General features: G+C 44.3%; 1 protein-coding gene across 2 annotated transcripts in view; it reads right to left on the bottom strand.

Moving 5' to 3' along the window:
• Positions 1-843: 843 nt before the first annotated feature.
• The window catches only part of nrip1b (nuclear receptor interacting protein 1b), a 39980-nt gene continuing 20573 nt past the window's right edge, over positions 844-20250 (bottom strand). Inside the window, exons 2-3 of one of the 2 annotated variants that reach the window (XM_030745822.1) lie at positions 5242-5752; positions 844-4764 (exon numbers count right to left, since the gene is read on the bottom strand). In XM_030745822.1, the coding sequence (XP_030601682.1) occupies positions 1691-4764; positions 5242-5287 (3120 nt within the window). In that variant the 5' untranslated portion in view covers positions 5288-5752 and the 3' untranslated portion in view covers positions 844-1690. Of the gene's footprint in view, positions 5753-20250 lie in introns of both variants that reach the window. The other variant, XM_030745821.1, reaches the window with a different exon arrangement.

Genomic DNA, 20250 nt, shown 5'->3' with positions numbered 1-20250 from the left:
GTACGCATATAATTCATATTTACATATCAGGGCATTAAAAACTAGGGTAATATCTTTTCTTAAACATTACAAAATAGTCATCTTTCATACTGAAAGTACTATTTACACATATATTTAACCATTGTGAAAATGTATTAATAATTGAAGAGACATACTTCATATGTAGTAAAAAGATCACAAGACTAAATTGATAAAGCAGTATGTGAGATCAACTGAAGAGAATACAGTACAATCCAAAATAAGGAGCTAGATACCAGACAGCCCTCAACACACCAAAAGGTCCTGGTGATTACTGGGGCCGGGTACACGCATCCAGCTGCTTTCAAAACAAAGATGTACCTGTGGTCTTCTCTTTATTATCATGCAATTCTTTTGACATTTTATGAGATAAGAGACTGCCACAAACAAATAATAATAATAATAAAAAATCTAGAAACCACAACAGTGAAGAAATAAAGAAAAAGAATCAAACTGTCAAATTCTCAACAGATAACAATACTGACATTTTTTTAATTACATGCCATTAAATGATTCTGAAAAGGACTCCAAGGACTTGATAGTGCAAAGTCTGGATACTCCTTTTATGTGAAATGAAAAAGAAAAAGAAAAAAAAAAGCCATGTGCTTCACACTCAAAGTTTTTGTGTGCATGAAGAAAAGTGCCTTGGGTTTAACTAGGATCGCAAAGATAAGTTTCACACTCACTGCCTTTTAACTGTTGCTCCAGAAACCTGTTTACACACAGTTGCTCAACTGTAAGCACCGCACTTGCTCTGTTGACCCATCTGCTCCAAACGGCTCAATCTGCAAACACAGTGCCCTAAATTTGCACTGCTGAATATTGGCTTGAAAACACGCACTTCAAATAAAAGCAAAAACAATGAGCTGTGACCGCTTAAACCGCCAATCATATATTCTTTCTCCACTGGTAATTATGCCACACTGTGAATCTTGAGGAAAAAAAAGACAAAGCATTCATCATGGTAGGCTCTTCACTGAAGCTACTGCAGGGTTGTTTGTGAGTTCCTCTGAATGAGTTTAACATGGACACTGCTGTAATAGACCACTGTGACTGCCCAAGAATGACTATTTGGAATCTTATCAAAAATTGATGGGACTCTGTCTATCTGGAAATGTTCTGATGGAGAAAATAAATAAATGTCCACTGGACTGAGCACTAACATTTTTAGAGTCATCAATAATGGATGCTGCTTGAAATGTTCTTTCTAAATGTTTTATGGCAGGCAACAAAGAGGACATGGAATAATGATATGTGTACAGTTCAAATAGTAAGTAAGAGTGTTAAAAAAATAAAAAATAAAGGAGGGCTCCGTAATTAAAATGTAAAACAAAATGTAGTGCATGACAATCAGTGATGGGAAGGTTTGATTTGTGACACACAGTTTTGGTTAATGTGGCATTTTGCTAAGATACACTGTTCTGTATCATTCCATGACCTCACTGTTTAAAATTGAGAAAGTGATGCAAATATGCATCTGAATTTGCTTTATGCCACTTAAAAAACAAACAAACAAAAAAAAACAAAAACAAAAACAAAAAACCCCATTTTGCAATCTTTGTTATTTGTCTCATCACACACCAATTTGGCAAGTCATTAGAAAGTGAAAAAGAAAAAAAAATAGTCAGTGGATTTGTTTCCATTTCTAATATTTCTGTAGTTGATAAAAGTTCTACTCAGACGACTGGCTCAGCCTCTGGCTCTCACAGCTGTGCTTGTCATTGTGGGTGGGTGATTGAGGGGTAGAGCTCAGACTGTGCTCATAGGCATGCATGTCACTGATAGGCTCTTCTTTAACTTTGACCACAGACTGGGCTCCCTCTGTGTAATCTCTCACCTCCTTCCTTAGCTGGATGCTGCCCTTCTGCAACATGTAATATAGGATGGGGTTGGAACGCGACAGCCGTGGAGAGTCTGGGTTTGAGTCGCAACCCTCATCCTCCTCTTCATTCTCCTGACTACTCCATCGCACAGGGCTCTCGGGCTCCTGCTTGACTAAAGTGGGCGGGTCCCGTTTTTGAGTGACAGGCCATGGAGATGGGTGGCGACTCCAAGGAGAGCGCATAGGACTGTCACCTGCAGGAGGGGTGGGCAGTGGTCTGAGATTACTTGGAAACCCTGAGTTGAGGGAACCATGGGGATGCCAGCTGGGCAGTTGGAGGAAGCTGTGATTTTGGGCAGGCTGAGTGAGAATGCTACCGTTGGCCTTGCCATTGGTCTGCAGGATGGAAGGACTGCCTGCACCCCGGGGCTGCTGGGACAGCTCCTTCAGGCAGTTGTCAGAGAGCAGCAACTGTTTCAGCACATTGAAGCCCCGACTCTCTCTTGTAAGGGTTTCACTTGGTGGGCTCTTTGGAGGAGCCTCTTCTTCCTTTAGACTCCTCTGTTGGTCAGGCTCTACCTGAACAGCAGAAGAGGCAAAAATATTTGTGTCACCACTGTCCACTGCTCTTGGAGAGCTGATATTACTCAAACTATCAGTCCGATCTACACAAAGGCGTCTTTTCTTAGGGCTCGGGCTCGGATACTCCCTCTGTTCCTCTTTAACCTGTCTGGGCTGTGAGTCAGCCTGCATAGCAGCACTAGTATAGTAGGTAGCAGTCTGTTGTTTAAGCAGCTGGCTGAGGAGGCCATATTTTGCTATGACCTCTGCAGGCCGGGGTTCAGCCTGCTGGGAATCTGAGACAGGGCTATTCTTCTCATAGCAACTCAGCCTCTTTCTGCCACTCACGTCTTCAGACATGGCAGAGGATGGTCCTACCTCCTCTATGAGCTCAGATTTGACCTTTACATCCAGTGGGGGCCCATTGGAGCTGTCACAGGTGATGTGAACACCTGGGTTCTTCTCAGTAAATGCCCCTGCAGCCTCCACACTCCTCCTGCCACTGCCACTAGGCCTATCTTTGCGGCTCACTGTAGCTGTAGTTGAGTTTGTTCCTAGAAGGAGCTGCAGCACAGTGCGCCTTTCGAGAAGGTTCTCAATTTGCGATGATGGAGGAGAAGCTTCCTTCCTACTGAAGGGTGTGCCACTACCTGAGGCTCCATCAGAAAGTGGAGTAGTGGTGGTCCTGTGGATTGGAGCATTGAGCCTTTCCAAGAGGGCAAGGGGCCTGCTGGCATCATGCTCCTGGCCCAGCCCTTTGCCAGAGGGGATGGGTGGGGAAGGAGAAGCTGTGCCACACTGAGCCAGATTCTGTAACAGTTTACTAGCACTGAAGGCAGGCTCTGAGGCCTTCTCAGCAGGGAAGGTTTTAGATTTACACAAATCCAGCGGGCTGGACTGGACATGGGGGGAAGGGTAAGAATATGGGGATAGTGCACCGCTTGGGTCACGGCCAAGTGAGTAGAGGGGCTGAGCTGGAGCTACAGACCTATCAATGGGGCTTTTTGTCCTCGCCTCTTCCCAAGGTACCAGTCCTTTTGGCTGGTTTCGAGACATGGTGGCCATAGTTATATCAAGTGGTGAGTCTTGGTTACCTACATTTTTCTTAACCATCTCATTATTTCTACGCTCAAGAAGAAGCTGCATAAGTGTGACTTTAGGGTGGGACTTTAGGTCTGGGCTCATTTCAGGGTCCTTGCCCTTGGACACCTTTGATCCTGATGGCTCTGGCTTCCACTTACTTATTAAAGATTCTGTTAGTTTGTCCAGGGAAGAGGTAGAGATACAAGAAGAGGAAGATGAAGAAATAGAGGTGGAAACTGAGGAGACAACAATAGAAGATGGGGATAAAGTTGTGGTGGAGGGCTGAGCAGAAGCTTGAGGAGAGAATGCACCTGGGGTGGAAGTAGAGAGGGTAGAGGTGAAAGAGGAGGAGGAAGAGGGAGCTGTACTTTTAAGCCCTGCATCTTGCATAATGACACGGCTTCTCATGGAGAGGTCGATGGGAGAGCAGCTTGAGTAGGAACTCTCTGCATCACTGCTGTCCTTGGTCAGGCTCCTCTCCTGGGTGGAGCATTCGCTGTCTGATGTGACTGAAGAGGAGCCACTCGGTGGCAGAATGCCACAGCTGTCCTCCAAATGCCCATTCTTGGTCAGCTGCTTCTGGTTGTTGTGATTGTTTAGCAGCAGCAGCAGCAAGCTACTACATGTTTGGGGCGGGCGGGTTGGACGTGAGTCAAAGCCTCGTTTCTCCCTAGGTGGCTGGCTGTGAGTGTGGCTTGGTGCACGTGGGGGAGTGGGTGGGGAGCTTTGGCTGTGGCCACGCAGTAAAGAGGGGCTCTGTGAATTGGACAGGGCCGTTCGAGGGAGTGTTGTCGTTACTGTGGTGGTTGTTGTCATTCCATTTTGGGTTGTTAAAGAGCTTAGTGTGTCTGGAGCTCCTGGGAGACTAGGTGGCCTTTTGTCCTGGCTGTGCTGCTGGTTTGCCATGGCAGCTAGTCTCTCGCTGGCTGATCTTCCAGAGAGCTGTGCTTTGAGTGCATGCTCTCTGGAGTACTGCTGGAGATGGGCTTCACTGGACAGCAGCAGGGCCAGCTGACTGCAGGCAACACTAGGCTTAGGTGACGGTGCTGGACTAGAGCGGATTTTCACCATGTTGGCCACTGCCTTCAGACGCTCTGCACAAGAAACTGAATCTGAGGCTGTAGGAGCAGCAGGAGGCGTGGCACTGTGTGCTGACCGAGGTGATTCTGGGGGTCTGTCATGGCTGTGTCCGCGACGACTGTAAGGTGTGTTGCTATGATTTTGAAGTTTGCTCTTTCTCATTAGGCCCTTTAAGCGGCTTGAAGCAGTTCCATATACAGGTAGTGGCTCTTTGTCTGCAGGCGGTGCCTTGGATGGAGAGGAACACTCACTTGGGGCTTTATTAGAGTGCTGAGACATTGCCACACTCTGAAGTCGTGAGCTAAATGACTGAAGCAGTGAAGCCAATAGGGTGCTCTCTCCAGCATGAGGAGATCCCTCTAGTGCTCCATTCTGCATCCCTCCCACTTGGCCATTCAGCTCCACTGGGGGTGAACTCATCCGCTGGTTCCCTGGATCATTCCAAGTTCCAGAGCGCAGTAAGCGGGCCTTCTTGAGGTGCTGAGAAGAACCCAGTGTGGGGCCATTGGTTCCAGCCTTGGGAGCTGTGGGGCCATGGTTGGGCAGTTGGAAAGGTCCACCCACCTTATCGCCCTGCTCCTGATTGCTGTGGGCAGCCTCAGACCTACCGCTTGCCGTGGCCCCAGGCCCGGCCACCACTGGATGCATCAGTAAACCTTCCAGATAAGTTAGAACAGCTGAATCCTTGTGTGTCTCAGGGCCAGGCTCCTCCCCATGAGTCATGTTCAATACTAGGATCCCCTCGTATGGCTCAGCACTGCTACTGGGAAATATGTCCACTAGGTCATCTGGTTGACAGTGGCATGTACTTCCTAAATACCAAAAAGAGGGCAGGCTATTTCACTGAGTCAGTGTACAGCAGGGAGGTGGCTAAAGGATATACTGGCTGGGTGTGATCCCTCTCTGTAGTGGGCACAGTCAGCACTGTGTTAAAACAGCAACCATGGCTGGAGACAATCCGGGGCAGGTAGGCCTCCCAGGCATTGTTGTATGCCTTTAAACACCGTAGGATCCCAGAAGGCCCAGCTCGAGGCTTATGTGAATAGCAGCTGAGGAGTCAGCGGGATTTCACCACAAAGATGTTGACACATTCCGTGGCTGTGGATGTTTGGGATGTCTGTCCTATGGCCTGGCTGTGGTTCTGTCAGTGGCGCCTTTCAGCTTTGCAGATCTCACATGGGGGGGGACCTATGGCAGTGAGCAAGAGAGAGAAAAGAGGGAGGAACAGAAGAGTGGGCAGAGTGGGGGAAAAAAAAAGAGAAAAAGGGAGAAACTGCGTGAGAAGCAGGGATTTACACAGCACTATATCACATTCATTTCACAACCTTGTCTGCCATCTCTGTTACTTAGCAACATTTCAGATTGACTGCACACAGCTCCTTCTCCTCTCTGCACTCTCCCCTCACAGCCACCGAGCAGACGACAAATGTAGATTAGGCCTGATTGGATCCAAATTGAAAATTCAAGCCCACTACCTTGAAAACATTCAGGTCTTGAGCAGTAAGCCCCTTGCAGCAGTGTCTTTCAAAAGCAAAGGGCCTTGTGAGAGCTGTGAATAATTCCTTATGCAGCTTGTCATTTCAGTGGATTATCCCCACCACCACCCCCACCACCTCCTGCTCCTTATGCACTTGAGCAGCATCACGCACGACACAAACCTTGGACTACATAAAGCATGAGCCACCCACCCGCTCCTTGTGTCACATGCACACTAGTAAGCCTTTAAGCATTCATGCCTAGACACAGGAATGAATTTGTGCATGAAGGCATACATATATACATGCATAATCTTACTGCTGTGTTATCTTTATTAACACCTGGCCAGCTGGGCTTAGCATTTTGACCTGATTTTTTTTTTGAATCAGAAATGCAAAACCAGAAGTAACTTGATGTGATGTGAGAAGTGTTTCTAGGTACAAATAATAAACCAAACTTATTTTTTTCTCAAAAAGTCTACTTATTTAGGTATTGTGAGTTTGTCTGACTTTTTCCTCCTACTTAAGTTGATGCAATCAACAATTGATTTCACGTGTCTGCTAAACCTGCTGTACTTGTTCATTAATATTGTGTCTTTAGAAAAGTTTTTTTTTTTTTTTAAATCTACTGTTTATTTGTTCAGGTTGTGTTTTAGTTCCTGTTATGTTAGAATCACAAAGCTGCAGAGCCATGAGTGAAGCAGGTTGTGGCATCAAATGGCATCATCGCTAGCACCGATGGTGGGCAAAGTGCTGCTCTTCTCAGTGTTGGGGGAAAAAAGAAAAAAAAAAACATCTTTGTAGTGAATTTCTTTCAACTGTAGAAGAAGAGCAGGCAATCACTCTTCTTAAGAGCAAGACTAAAATAATCAGTAACTGTCATTTATTTAGCTGTAATTGCAGTATGTAAATTGAGATGATACAGTTACATTACTCATGCATACCTAAAGTAATAGAATTACAGTACTAAGCTACTTCTGTGCAATTAAAAGAATGTAAAAGAGACTAAATAACTCATACGAACTGAAAAATTTGAGTTGCCCTAATAAGCACTTTCATGTGACACTAATCAAATCAAAATATTTACATTCTGAAAACTGATTGTTACATTCATCAACTTAAATGATTTAAGGTAATCAGATTAATTTTTTTGCGTTCTGCAAATTTGGTGGGTTTAATAAAAACAGAGGAAAATTTGAATTAATAGAGAAGGTGCACTTAACTGTCGAGTGTGTGTATATTATGGGGTGGGGGGTATGGCTTAAGGTTCAGGTGCACCTGTCACACCTCACCACTGTCAGGAGGGCAGAGCCAGTGACACTGGGGTGAACACTGTGCCAGTTGCCATGACAGTGTCAGCAGTGCTGCTCTGGGAGACCTCTGCTCTGAACCCTGTCAGCGTGGTTTCCGTGGATACAGGATACCTCCGACAGTCCTGGCCGCATCCCATAAAGGTTAATTAATACAGAGTTTCCACCTCGCCTCAGCTGCTGTCCGTGTCCTTTCCCGATGCCGTCCTCACCTTTGGTGTCCGCTGAGTGGACCGACATAGCAGGTCACATGACAGGACAGCAGCTCGTGATTATGACGAAAGGCCATGGCAACCCACCACACAGTTACCGGGCTGAATATTTCACATAGAGGGCAGCAGCAAGGGCCAGAAACAACAAGGTGGCAGGCTTCTAATCAGCCTGAAATTCATCCCCGGGGCCAAGGTCCACAGGTTGTCATGACAGTAAGGGCAACAAGGTGGCACTTTTAATGCCACCTTAGAAATGAGCTGGGATTAGAAGCTGGATTTAAGGTAATCAGTGAGCAAGTAAGTCTGAGTAGCTGTAGGAAAACAATCAGCTTGGCAAGTTAAAAAGACCTTTTCATACTGAAGGTCTAGAATAGGTTGATAAGAGAGACTTTGGACTGTTGGGGACTGCATAGCATTTAATAACTTAACTGAGACTGGCCCATCAGCGTCAATTACAGTTCAAGGCCATCTTTAAGCTGGTGACCTAAATCTGACAACAACAAAAGCCAACCTGGTCACACTGGGCCATCTGACGTCTGTTGTCATGCTAATCTTAGATGCTCAGGATTAGGACTATTTTCCTGCCAGCCTGCTTAGCACAATTATAATAGAATGGCCTGTAATGACACGTTCGATGGGCACAGTAAACATGTACACATGCTTACCTTGCACATAGCCTGGCAACATAACTAATATGGTGGGATCCAGCCCCACAGTTAGTGAGAGAAAAAAATGTAAATGGAAAAAGAAGGAAAAAAAAAAAAAGAAGCACTGACAGTTTTAACACAGGAAATTCTGTTAATCTCTGCTGCTGGCAATGAACCTTTGGAATTACAGTTGACCTTGTCTATGTTTTTGCCCAAAGACAATTCTATACAGAGCAGACAAGGCAGCACTGGGACACTATGACACTGCACTATATTAGTAATAAATACAAGAGTTTCAAAGCTGCTGCGTTCACTGTATCACACAAAGCACAAATTACTTGAAACAAAAGTGAGGACCTTCAGGCTCTTGAGATACATTTAACGACAGAGCTGGTGTCAAAAAGCCCCGCCATAGCAAGGGCAGGGGGAAACATGTCCTGCTCAGTGACAAAGCTCTGTTAACAAACAAATGACCTTAATATAGGGAAAGCTGTCCTCTATGCTGAGCCCCTAAAGCACACAGCCCTCTTCCTCTCCGCTTTCACAATGTGTGCATTACTTGTACATGATCTCCCCCAGTGTATACATTGAAAATGACCTTACACATCTGTTAACATGTCATCTCATTGGTGGTGGCACCCAAAAAGCCTGACCTCCACCCCCTCCTCCCACACCGTGGGACACCATAGCACCAATGAGCTGCCGTACGGTTTCTGTGGTGATTATCCATTATCCTTGACAATGTCAGCCAATGACAGAGCAGGCACCATTCTAAAATGATTTTTACCCCTACAGTCAGCCACGCACATGCACGGGGGAGGGCAAATGATGGGGAAGGGGGTGAGGCTTCATCATCCCTTGGCTGGTTGACTCTTCATCTATTTCTCTCTCTGCTTCACTCCTCTGTTACATAAAAGACACCAGGAACAGGAGAGGTCACTGCACTCTCAGCCGCTTCCTAAGATACATGGAAGTATCAGAGGGTCGACTGAATGTTTGGATGCTGGTGTCATGGATTAAGTGTCAAAATGTGAGCTCCATTTCCTTCCCTAACATCCAGATTACACCTCCTCCACCACCCCCAGGAACAAACACAGTTCTTGGTAATCCAAAAAAAGTGAGTTTCTAAATGACCTTCATCGACAGGAATGGTAATCCATTTAAGCCATTTAAAATGTATGAGACCAAACAAAAGAATTAAAAGGGGGTAAGAGCCAAAGGAGCGGCAGTTAAAGTCAAGGTCATCCATGCCGCCAAGGCTTTTCCACTTGATGCAACAGCTGGTGTCCATGCAAAGCTCTGGGCGTTAATAAAAAGTGACAATGCTGCCTGAGCGGTGTGTATTACTAATGTCTGACACCAGCCTGGCAGATGTGTTCTCCCTGCATTAAAGGGGAGTCAAGGTTAAAGGAATTTAAAAGGAGAGGCAATGCCTAAACACTATTATATCATGTAATCTGCAGCCCAGCCCTGCTGCACATACTCAACAGGGTAGCTCACTTACACATGCAGCGTGACCGCTATTTGTAAATTCAATATGGCCTGACATGATTAAATAAGACAAAACATAAGCTACCTGACCAAATGCAGTTGCTCCAAGCCTTCCACAACTGAACGGGTCCATGAGAGGAAAGTTGAATTAAAAAGCTTTTATTCACCTTGAGAAAGGTAAACAAGAGGATAAACATGCTACTGAACAGCAGGAGAGCTGGAGCAAGAAAATTCTTTTGCAGATAAGTCAATCGGGACAAAATAACACTGAAATGCAATACACAGAAACACGCACGCCCACACAATGAGAACTAGGGCACACTGACCCACTTCTTAGGATGCATTGACCAAACAAGTCATGCGTACCCCCCCCCCCCCCATTTGAACCCGTGGATGTACCCCACATAAAGGAGATGTGATGTGAATGCAGGAAAGTCAGATCTCTTGACTGAAGCAGCACAGGCTGTTTGTTGGAACATCCTACTCAGAGTTCTCGGCTGTGAGGGACAGCGTGTGATGCCTGAACGCTCACAGTTCAGAATCAAACGGGACCAGAGCGTTAAACTTCTCAGCCCGCATCTGGCCTTGGATGAGGAGTGCGGGGGCGAATTTTAACTTCATCAGTACAAAGAGTACTTAGGGTCGAGAGAGAGAGAGACAGCAGAGAGGAATTCATGCACGCTGATGAGTCATCTAAGCATTTCATAGCCCGGCTGAGCAGCTAGCCAAAGTAGCCACTGCAATGATGATATCACTGCACTGTATCACAGAGCTGGACACTCTTTACCTTACATGCCCAGGCTTGAATGGATGTGTTTACAAAAGTGTTTGTGTCCATAGTAAATATTTGTGTGCCACTTTGAAGACCCACCCAAGGGCCATTTCCTGAGTGGCTGAAAATTAGTGCATCAATTAAACACACACACATTCCTTGTTAATGAGCCATGGCTGCCATCAATCCATACCTGATTCATTTCTATTGGGCTCCGAGTTAATCTTCTGCTTACATCGCCTGTCTGAAATGGTGCTCATTTCCCTCCTGAAACAACACACATTTTCCATTTGTAAACACTGTCACTGGAAATAGGAATAGCTGATTGCCCCATGGCCAGCTCACCAAAAGGCAGAGCTCGGCCCTTGAAACAGACTGCAGCCACTTTGCAATTGAGATCAAATGTCCCACTGTCAGACTGCCCTGAAAGCTGGATAAAACCAGCTAAAAAACCTCGGCCTTTAATGGATCATTTCCATAATATCCTTGGCAACATCCCTAAGAAGGCTGCTGCTGTGAGTCAGCAAGATATCTGTCTTTATTGGGTTAAAAAGAGTCCTGCTTTTTTCCCCTTTTACTGTAAGTAATATAGGATGGTTTGGAGTATTATGGTGTGTGACAGAGGTCTAAGTGACAGAAAAAGAAGAGGACATATCTCTGCTATCATTTTGTCTTTCATAATGCTCCCATTGACCTACTTTCTAGTTTTTAAATCATCCTAATGCTTGCTCCGAGTGAGGCTGGAGAATGATATTACAGGGTATAATGGCTTGTGAAGGGACATTCCATTAGAATCATCAAAAACACGATTTCTGTTTTTCCTTTTCTTCGAGGATCAGCAAGAATACAGTCCTATTCAATGTTCCGCAATTAAAGGCATCTTTTAAGTCAATTAGACACATTTAACCCAATAAAGTATAAAACAATTATGCGCAACCTTTTTTCTGAGAAAAACCTCTCAAGCAGCACCAATCCACTTGGCAGGGCAGAGCTGAGTGCAAGCCAATGAATAGGAGATTTCAATAAGATTAGTCCTATACCTGGCCTTAAAGCCTGAGCAGCGCTCACACAGCCAGAGCTGAGGCCACCATGTAAACATTCCACATAGCACAGACCGTACATAAGACTGTTCATACTTCTATACAACCAAATTGTTTTTGCAAACATAAACGTAAAACTCCTTCTGGCAACTAGAAAAAATATGCAGGTTTCAGACACAAGAGTTTCAGTTTTCACATCCAGAAGCAGCATCCACATTTACTATAAACAAATTAAACACTTTTAAGTGCAAGTTTGGAACTCGATAATTGTATTTTCAGCTACAGCTAAACATATAACAAAGGGACATGATACAGCAGCAAGGTGTGGACGCCACAAACAAGACGGTCAGTAACTCAGAAACGACAACTGCTGCTAACTGTGCTTTAAGTATACAGGCCAAGAGCTTTAGATAACACTGATGAAACCAGCTACTGCATGCTTGCCATCCTACAACCTCAAAGGCCCTTGTGCCACCATGCAATCTTTTGTTGCACAACCTGGAGAAGACCCAATTATAAACTGTGGACACACAATCTCAGCTATTTAAACTTACGCCACAATCCTCAAGTGATCCCTTTTCAAGCAAAACACTAGGCATAACTAATTTTAACCAATTACTGAGCTGAGATAACCCCGATCAATTACACTGAAGACCGCCAACACCGCCCGACGGGCAAACGCTGACGCATATTCATTTACAAATTCTAAAAAGCTGTTTTTGAAATCAGGTGTCCTAGATAACTTTAAATGTTCCACTGGGCCAAAATAAAGCATATTTCATAATGAATAATTTATATGCTGCTAAAATATGTTGATATCACCATAATTTGATATGACATATTTTTCACTTGAAAAAAAGAAACACGAGAAGACTGCATGCCCTAAATGACACATTCACTACCTGTTTGTAGCCACAGGCACGAGGATGCCGGCAACAATAGGGCTGAAAGATAATGACAGTAAAGTGGTTGTGAGTGTTGCGCCATGACTGAGCACACTACTTTTTAAAATGAGCTAATACTGGAGAAAAGATGGCAAAGATGGTTTGAAAACTCCACTATATATGTCCACCTGCTCTGACTTTTACAACACAAAGCTTCACACACCCACTTTACTCCCAACACAAAAGAGAAACAGCTTGTCTTGTTTGAAAGGTTTTCACCCCTAGAATGAAGTTACATAAATGAGGGAAATATTACTGGGGTTTTTCTTTATATCTGTTGCATTAAAGTTTTTCCGAGACATGCTTTGGCATGAACTCCAGATAATTTCACAGGAATCAGGCTGGGAGATTTCCTACAGTTGTCCTTTGTCATATTTCACACAGAGCAGGAGAGACATGTGTGAAGCACACCGGGCCTTTTCAGAAACATTTAAACAGAAACTGAAACTCTTGAAATTTTAAATCTCTTTTGGGAGCATGAACTATACACAATCACCTGGACTTTGTATTAGGGAGCTGGCCGGTTGATGATCAATCCAGCTTCATTACACACACCTCTGTCAGGTTAACTACACAAGTAATTATTACCTTCGCCAAGGAGGTCATGTTTTGAGTAGTGTTTGCATACATGTGTGTGTGTGTGTCATTCTGTCTGTAAACACGATGGCTCGAAAAGTTTTGAATGAATCCTGATAAAACTTTGCAGGGGTGCAGAGTGGAGTCACGTTAATAATCCAGTAAAATTTTCCCTTACATCCACCGAGGTCTTCAAGGTCAACTCAATGATTTATTGGTCCAAAATGGGAAAAAACACAAATTTAGATTCTTACAAGTGTGCTGTGTATTGTCAACATTTAGAAAGAACAGTATAAAGATTTAAAATATGTCACCTTTGACCTCTGACTTCTCCTTCAAGGTCAATAGATTATCTGAAGGTTAAAGTGATAATAATGCTATATAGAGCTATTTAAAACTATGATTCTTGCTGCCATTGTTTGTATTGACAGCATATAGGCATATAGCGAATGTCAAATATCACATTACTTTGGACCTTTGACCTTCTTCAAGGTCAAAACTTTCATAAAATGTCTTAACTTTAAAACTCTGCACATAATTCTACCGTCTTTGTATTGGCAACATTTAGGAAATGATACTGTATACGGAGATTGTAAATATAACAATTTGCATCCAAACATGCCACATTTGACCTCTGACCTCATAAATACATAACAAATAAAAATAATTATGATATTCAAAATTATAGTAAAGTATATTAAATGGGTTTCAGCAGGGCAAATAAAAGTCTGCACTTTGCACTTATTTTTGCTGCACTACAAACTTCTTAAAGTACATTTTAAAAGAACAAAGGAAACAAAATGAATATATACAAAAATACAACACTGTTCCCTTCATAGTAAACCCTGTGCAGAGAGTGAGCTGCCTCGGTGGAGGTTTGTGCTCTTTGAGTGCTTCTTGTTTGGGTTTTGGGTTGACAGTCAAACAGAAAACAAGACGTGTGAGGGCACCACCTTGAGAAGTTGCAAAGGACATTTCTTATTTTTACTGATCTTTTTTTTTTTCCACTTAGTGTTTAATCAGTAATGGAAACAATTAGCTGTAGCCCCATCTGATTTTACTACAAAATATTATCCAAGTAATAAACAAACATTAGCTACAATGCAGTTTTCTATAGGGATTAAATACAGCAGCACGTTATAGTGTTAAACTGTGCAACAAATTTCCTGCTATAAGACCTTTTTCTAGATGTGTGCCAAGATCCCCATGATCTCCACTGAGCTGTAGATAAATCCATATCCTATAGACACCAGGGCAAAACAAACTTTATTTAGCTTGACCTTCTCCTTATATTTAAGCCTTCCCCTCGCCGGTGAGTCTAAGCAGTGAGCTGCACTACTTACTAACTACAGCAGGGTCACTTGAGTGCTAGAATAAAGAAGAAGCAAGGCCCTGGCTGAGCTGCCCTTTGTCCGTCCGGGACTTGTGGGTGAGCTGCCCTGGTTAGGAATTCATTTCCAATATTGGATTAGAAAATATGTCAGGTTTACCCTGGTTCTATACATCACTATCCCACTATAAAGTCGACACCAACCATTTTTACTGTGCAGAGTATTTCGAAAAAAACTATTTATATACTAGTGTAACAACTTAAATGAACCTCCTGGAATCTTTCAATTCAATTTTATTCATTTAGCACCATTTCACAACAACAGGCACCTCAAAGTGTTTAATATTATAAGGTAAATACCACAATATTACAAAGAAACCCCAACAATCAGATGACCCCTATGAGTAAGCACTTGGCGACAGTGGGGAGGAAAAACTCCCTTTTAGCAGGAAGAAACCTCCAGCACAACCAAGCTCAGTGAGAGGCAGCCATCTGCTGTGACCGGTTGGGGGTGAGGGGAATGTTAATGAAGCCAGATAATCATATTTTAAATTGAAGCATTAATTAATGGTGAAACTTCTTTGAGCAGTCTCGTAGGAATAGAGTCTACACACACCTTTCACACCTGCTGTGTTTTGTCCATTTAAATCAAACTCTGGTTTGTTTTCCCCTTTGTCGCGGTTCACTTGTGCAGATATGCACACAGTAATCGCACTCAGGTGTACACCAAAATAAGCTCATCGGCACCCTTTGGAGGAGGTGGTCCCAGTCTGGTTCCAAATTAACTCCAGAGCGGTTAATTTATGGTGTGAACGTGATCAAAGCCAACTACCAGGTGTATGCTGCAAGTCTGAGCTAAACACCATCCTGTAGCCAGGAATGCTTTGCATTCTGGGATGTGGCAGGAGTTCTCCATGTTATCCACAGGGCCAGAACACAGCACCTTTATCCTGCATTTACCTTTGCTGCTTCAGCCCCAGACACATCTGACCTATAAGCAGACTAAACATTCTCATGTGATTTGAGTTCACATAAACCAAAAAAGTTACAATCTCATCAACTGATTTGGACCAGAGTAAACAAACTGCAGGTGTAAAAACACCCCAAAAGGCACTCTGATGGTTTAGAGGAAGATATTATTGAAGTCAGAAAGTTAACACACATCAAATCACGAGTGACCAACAGAAGCGGAGTCCTGGCTATATACACACACACCAATGAACAACAGTCAGTGGACAGACAAACTGCCTGCTGGGATTTGTGTGTAAAGGCCAAGGGGGAAGGAAAGCCACATCAACACCTTAGCTTTATAGTTACTGACCCCTTGGTTGTTAACGCAGCAACCACCCCTGATAGGCTGATGATTCTCACACACAAATCTGATCTGATCACTTGCAAATAGCAGTCTGCACGATCTGTCTCTACAGATGCAATTTGAGAAACAAATTTGATTTCCCCACAGTCTGAACAAAGCCTCCAAGCTTTCATTCTGCTTGTCATTCTTCAAACTGCTGCTGCTGCTTCTTTTCCATCTAAGCAGAGGTTAACTGCAATTAATTGCCTTCACCTGGCAGCCCAGGTGTAATCAGTACTTGATTGAGCAGCTAGAATGAAAACCAGCAGGGCTCTAGAGCAGAACCATACCCATCATTAACACTGTGTTGATGGAAATTGTGCAGTAGAAAGAAGAAAGATCAAATTTAACATGTTTTTTTCTGTAATTGCCTTTACTGTAAGTAAGAGAATCCTGTTAATTGTTAGCCTAGATGCAGGCAAGCATGACGCCAAGGCCTACAGGAAACATGCCTGTCCTCCTTCAGTCAGCCATTGACTATTAAATCAGGCCGAGAGATTGACAAGGCCAGCACCCAGCTGCAACAGGCATATCATTTCCTGTACTGAATGAGACCGAGAAAAGAACTATCCAGTAGTGGTAAAAAGTAAAAAGAGTAGCAAAACAGCATTTTGCCTAGTGTGGGTTTAACACACCTATTGTGCTGTGGTTGTGCGGTGAATACAGACACACATCATGCTCCCGTACCTTGTCATCCTTAGCTGTGGAGGCTGATACAGGTAAAGTGCAGTAATCAATTTGCTCCACTGGCAGGAGCGCTCCTTTAGAATACTAATCAGGCTTCTGCCCTCCCCTCTTCTCTCACTCTAGCCATTCCTCCACTGCTACCCCCTCTGCCTTTCTCCTTTCTCGTTCACCTTTCTCATGACTTGACACCCCCAACCCCCCTGGTGCCCCAGACCTGACCAAATGCTAAAGGAGGGCGGGCTGTCTTCTGCACAGATAACTGCTGCCACTAATCAAGCCTACGTGCACTGGGGCGTGGGATTAAAAGAGCTTGCACAGCTTGACTCAGGCACTGAATGGTGTTAGTGCGTGCACATACACTTGCACAAGATCAAAATTAAAAAAAAAAAAGAAGAAGCCAGCAGTGCAGCGGTGTCTTGTCCTAGAAACACACACATACACACACAAGCCTCAGACGAGCAAACAACACAACAAGGTCAACTTAAAAGCTGATGTTAGGTGAACATTCTCGGGCTATAAAAGAACACACACAAGAAGATTAGATCTAAATTTGCTCCACCAGTCAAAACGGGACTCGGTGGTGAGCCACCCATCTCTATCTCTCAGAACACATGTCACGCAGGGAGCTGCAGTGTTGTGCGCATCTAAAGCGAAAGAGGAACAAACTCGGCTGCGAATTGACAGGGCCTTAATTCCAGTTCGTTTTTCATTTGGGGAGATGGCTTACAACAAGAGGGGAGGGGGGTCTCTACGCCATATCAAACACATGCTGGAGTTGCCTGGAGGCTGTAACAAAGCATCCTCAGCGTTACACTAAACACACACCCATACGTGTGTGTGTGTGTGTGTGTGTATATATATATATATATATATATATATATATGTGTGTGTGTGTGTGTGTTTCAGAAAAAGAGGAGACAACGCCACCCTATGCATCAGCAGGGATATTTCATTATGTACATAACGAGTGCCATTAATCGCTCTTAACAAGAGGACACAACCTCACCTTGGCAGTCTCACACGCACAGCAGGAAGGTGGGGGTGGGGTGGGGGAGATGAAAATATCTATAGTGCGCACCGAAATTAAAATTCACCACACTCAAGGACCCTCCGCCTCCTTTTGACCGACCACATCGCGGCCCGAGGGTGTGTGGAGGCAAGCCAGCAGCCATATAGGAGCTGCTCGCCTGATAGACGCATAAAAACACATTTAAAAAAAAACTTGAAAAGAAGAGAAGAAGAAATGTGATGAAAATGCCGCAGTGGCAGTTTCCAGCAGGGGTTCGTGCCCTTGACATACTGACACGGGTGGTAAGGGAGGTGAGGGGCGGGGGGTGGGGGTGCTGTCATGTGACATTCCTGTCATTCACCTGATCTTCTGCCTGCCCGCCTGGCCACCTGGCAACTGCCCCCCCATCCCAATATCTCACCCACCTTTATGCAAACTCAGCCTCCCTGACCTGACACTGGTGCCCCCCCTCCCCACTGCCACCTCCCCATCCCACTACAGCACCCATGCCCACTGCCACCACCTCCGCTTTTCTGCAGCACCCTATCGGCCCCACTGCTAGCGTTCAGTGCCCCCCCAGTCACCACCGCCACCCCACCTCTGCGGCTGTGCAGCAAGGTCAGATGGGTCACTGTGTCCTCATCTGTAATCCGCTGCCATTCGTCAGCAGCCCCGGCCCAAGCTGGAGGAGAGAGAGAGAGAGAGGAGGCTCTCCGACGAGGGGAGAATGCCCAATTAAGCAGCTGTCACACACACACACACACACACACACACACACACACACACACACACAGCTCAGCACAGCAGAGCAGGAGAGAGAGACCGAGAGGGAGGGAGGCTGCAGAATCAGCCTACTGTCCACAGACAGAGGGGTGTGGTGGGGGAGTGTACATGAATCCTTTCAGCTGTGAGTCTGTGTATTGTTTGGGTGTGTATGTGTAGTAGTGTTGTAGTACTCGAGATCGGTCTTGGTCTCGAGACCGGTCTCGAGACCGCGTTTTGATGGTCTCGGTCTTGTCATGGACTCGACCGCATTTGGTCTCGGTCTTGTCATGGACTCGGACCTTGCGGACTCGGGATTTTATTTCAAGACCAGTCAAGACCACAGCTGTGGAAATATCACTAAATTGCCAGAATACTGTCCAATTTATTTGTTAACATCTTTGCTTTTATTGGATGCAAAACGTACTGATTCAAATCCCACAAATATTGCGCTCCTCTGCCTCTCAAAGGAGCGCACCTCACAGACTCCGCCCCGGCTAGGTCGCTGCTATTATCGCTGCTTACGCCTGTATCATTTCACCGCAGTTTGCAATCTACCACAGAGCACGGACAGTTTCATTCACAGTGTGTACGTTTGATCTCACTATGGTCACGCGTGTGCTGCATAAATCGAAATAACAACCGGCATGAACATGAGGAGAAGTAAGAGGGAAAATGAAGATCAAAGGAAAATTTCAGGCTTCCGATTCAACAAAAAAATCCCAGCATGAAAGGTAAATACCAACCTTCATGTATTTTGATACACAAACTAAAAATTTAATGCAAGTTTTAGGGCTGCAACGATTCTTGGAATAACGCAATTCGATTATTAAAAATCCTCGACACAAATTTGTTGCTTTGATGTTTGGTTTCAGCTCTGCAGCTCAGGTGTCTCCGTGTAAGCGGAGCATTTCCAAAAAAAACAAAAACGACCCTTTAACACGAGTGGATCGCTGAGATGTTTTTTCACGCCCCCACTTCTCTGTGCTGTGAGTGCGCATGTTTGAATGTGCGCACGTGTTGTGCAGAGGATGTCAGCTGTTATTTTTTTCTTTACGTCAGCTGTAGCCACCAGAACTGATCTATAACCACAGTGTACTGGGGAAAGGGGGGCTGCCATTAGCACTAGCAATCGTTCGGTGCCCCCTCCACCCCCCTCAGTACAGAGGGGCTCCGTCAAAATGTTTTTATCAACCACCTGATCAGCAACATGAAGAACAGAGAACTTTGTAGCTGCTCCATCCACCCTGTTTGTTTCACACAGAGAAACATCTGCAGTACGGAAGTTAAAATATGCTGATGAATTGTTAAAATGAAAAATTATTTCTTATCCAATTACTTGATTAATTGACGGAGTAATCAATTAAATACTTGATTACTAAAATAATTGATAGTTGCAGCCCTACTTTTATTCAGAAAGCCATAGTCAAACATTAGTTTTCAGCACCAGTAGAGCTATGAGAGGCCTTCAAGAATAAAATACTACAGTTCCCAGCAAGATGATGTCACTTCCTATTGTTGCATTAAAAACGTGATAGTTTATGCTCACAATATGGTGGCTGATATTCAAATGTAGGAAATGCTATTAGCAGCTGAGGAATCTGGATTATGTTTTTGTTGTGTATTTTTTTATGTGATTTCTGCAAACACAGTGGAAGGAAACGGCACTCTGGGACACATTAAATGCTTGATGTATAAATGTAACTTTTCTGGATTATATGCAAAAATGATCATTCTATCGATCTGATAAGGCCTGATTTAGAGTTCTGCATTGATCCTTTGTGTATAACTGAAAATCCTCTCTGAAGCAAACCTGACATGCACCTCGAGAAATGTAACTACACGTCCAAAAAAACTGATTACTCCTTTCTGGTTATGTCTTAGGCCCCATCACTCAATTAACAAGTGGGAGCGGCATTTAGTGGTTAGTATTAGCTTACTAATTAGCATTAGCATTAGTGCTGGGGTGAGAAATATTTCTTGCTAGAACCCGGAAGTTACCATGGCCACCACCAATGGTAACAGCAGAGAAGTAAGTAAGTTGTTTCTCCGCCATCAGTACATTGAGCTAGTGGTG

This window comes from Archocentrus centrarchus, chromosome 14 (genome assembly GCF_007364275.1).
Source record: "Archocentrus centrarchus isolate MPI-CPG fArcCen1 chromosome 14, fArcCen1, whole genome shotgun sequence".
In the NCBI taxonomy this organism is placed as follows: Eukaryota; Metazoa; Chordata; class Actinopteri; order Cichliformes; family Cichlidae; genus Archocentrus; species Archocentrus centrarchus.
The sequence above is the reverse complement of the archived record's forward strand: the minus strand, read 5'-3'. Positions and strand labels throughout refer to the sequence as shown.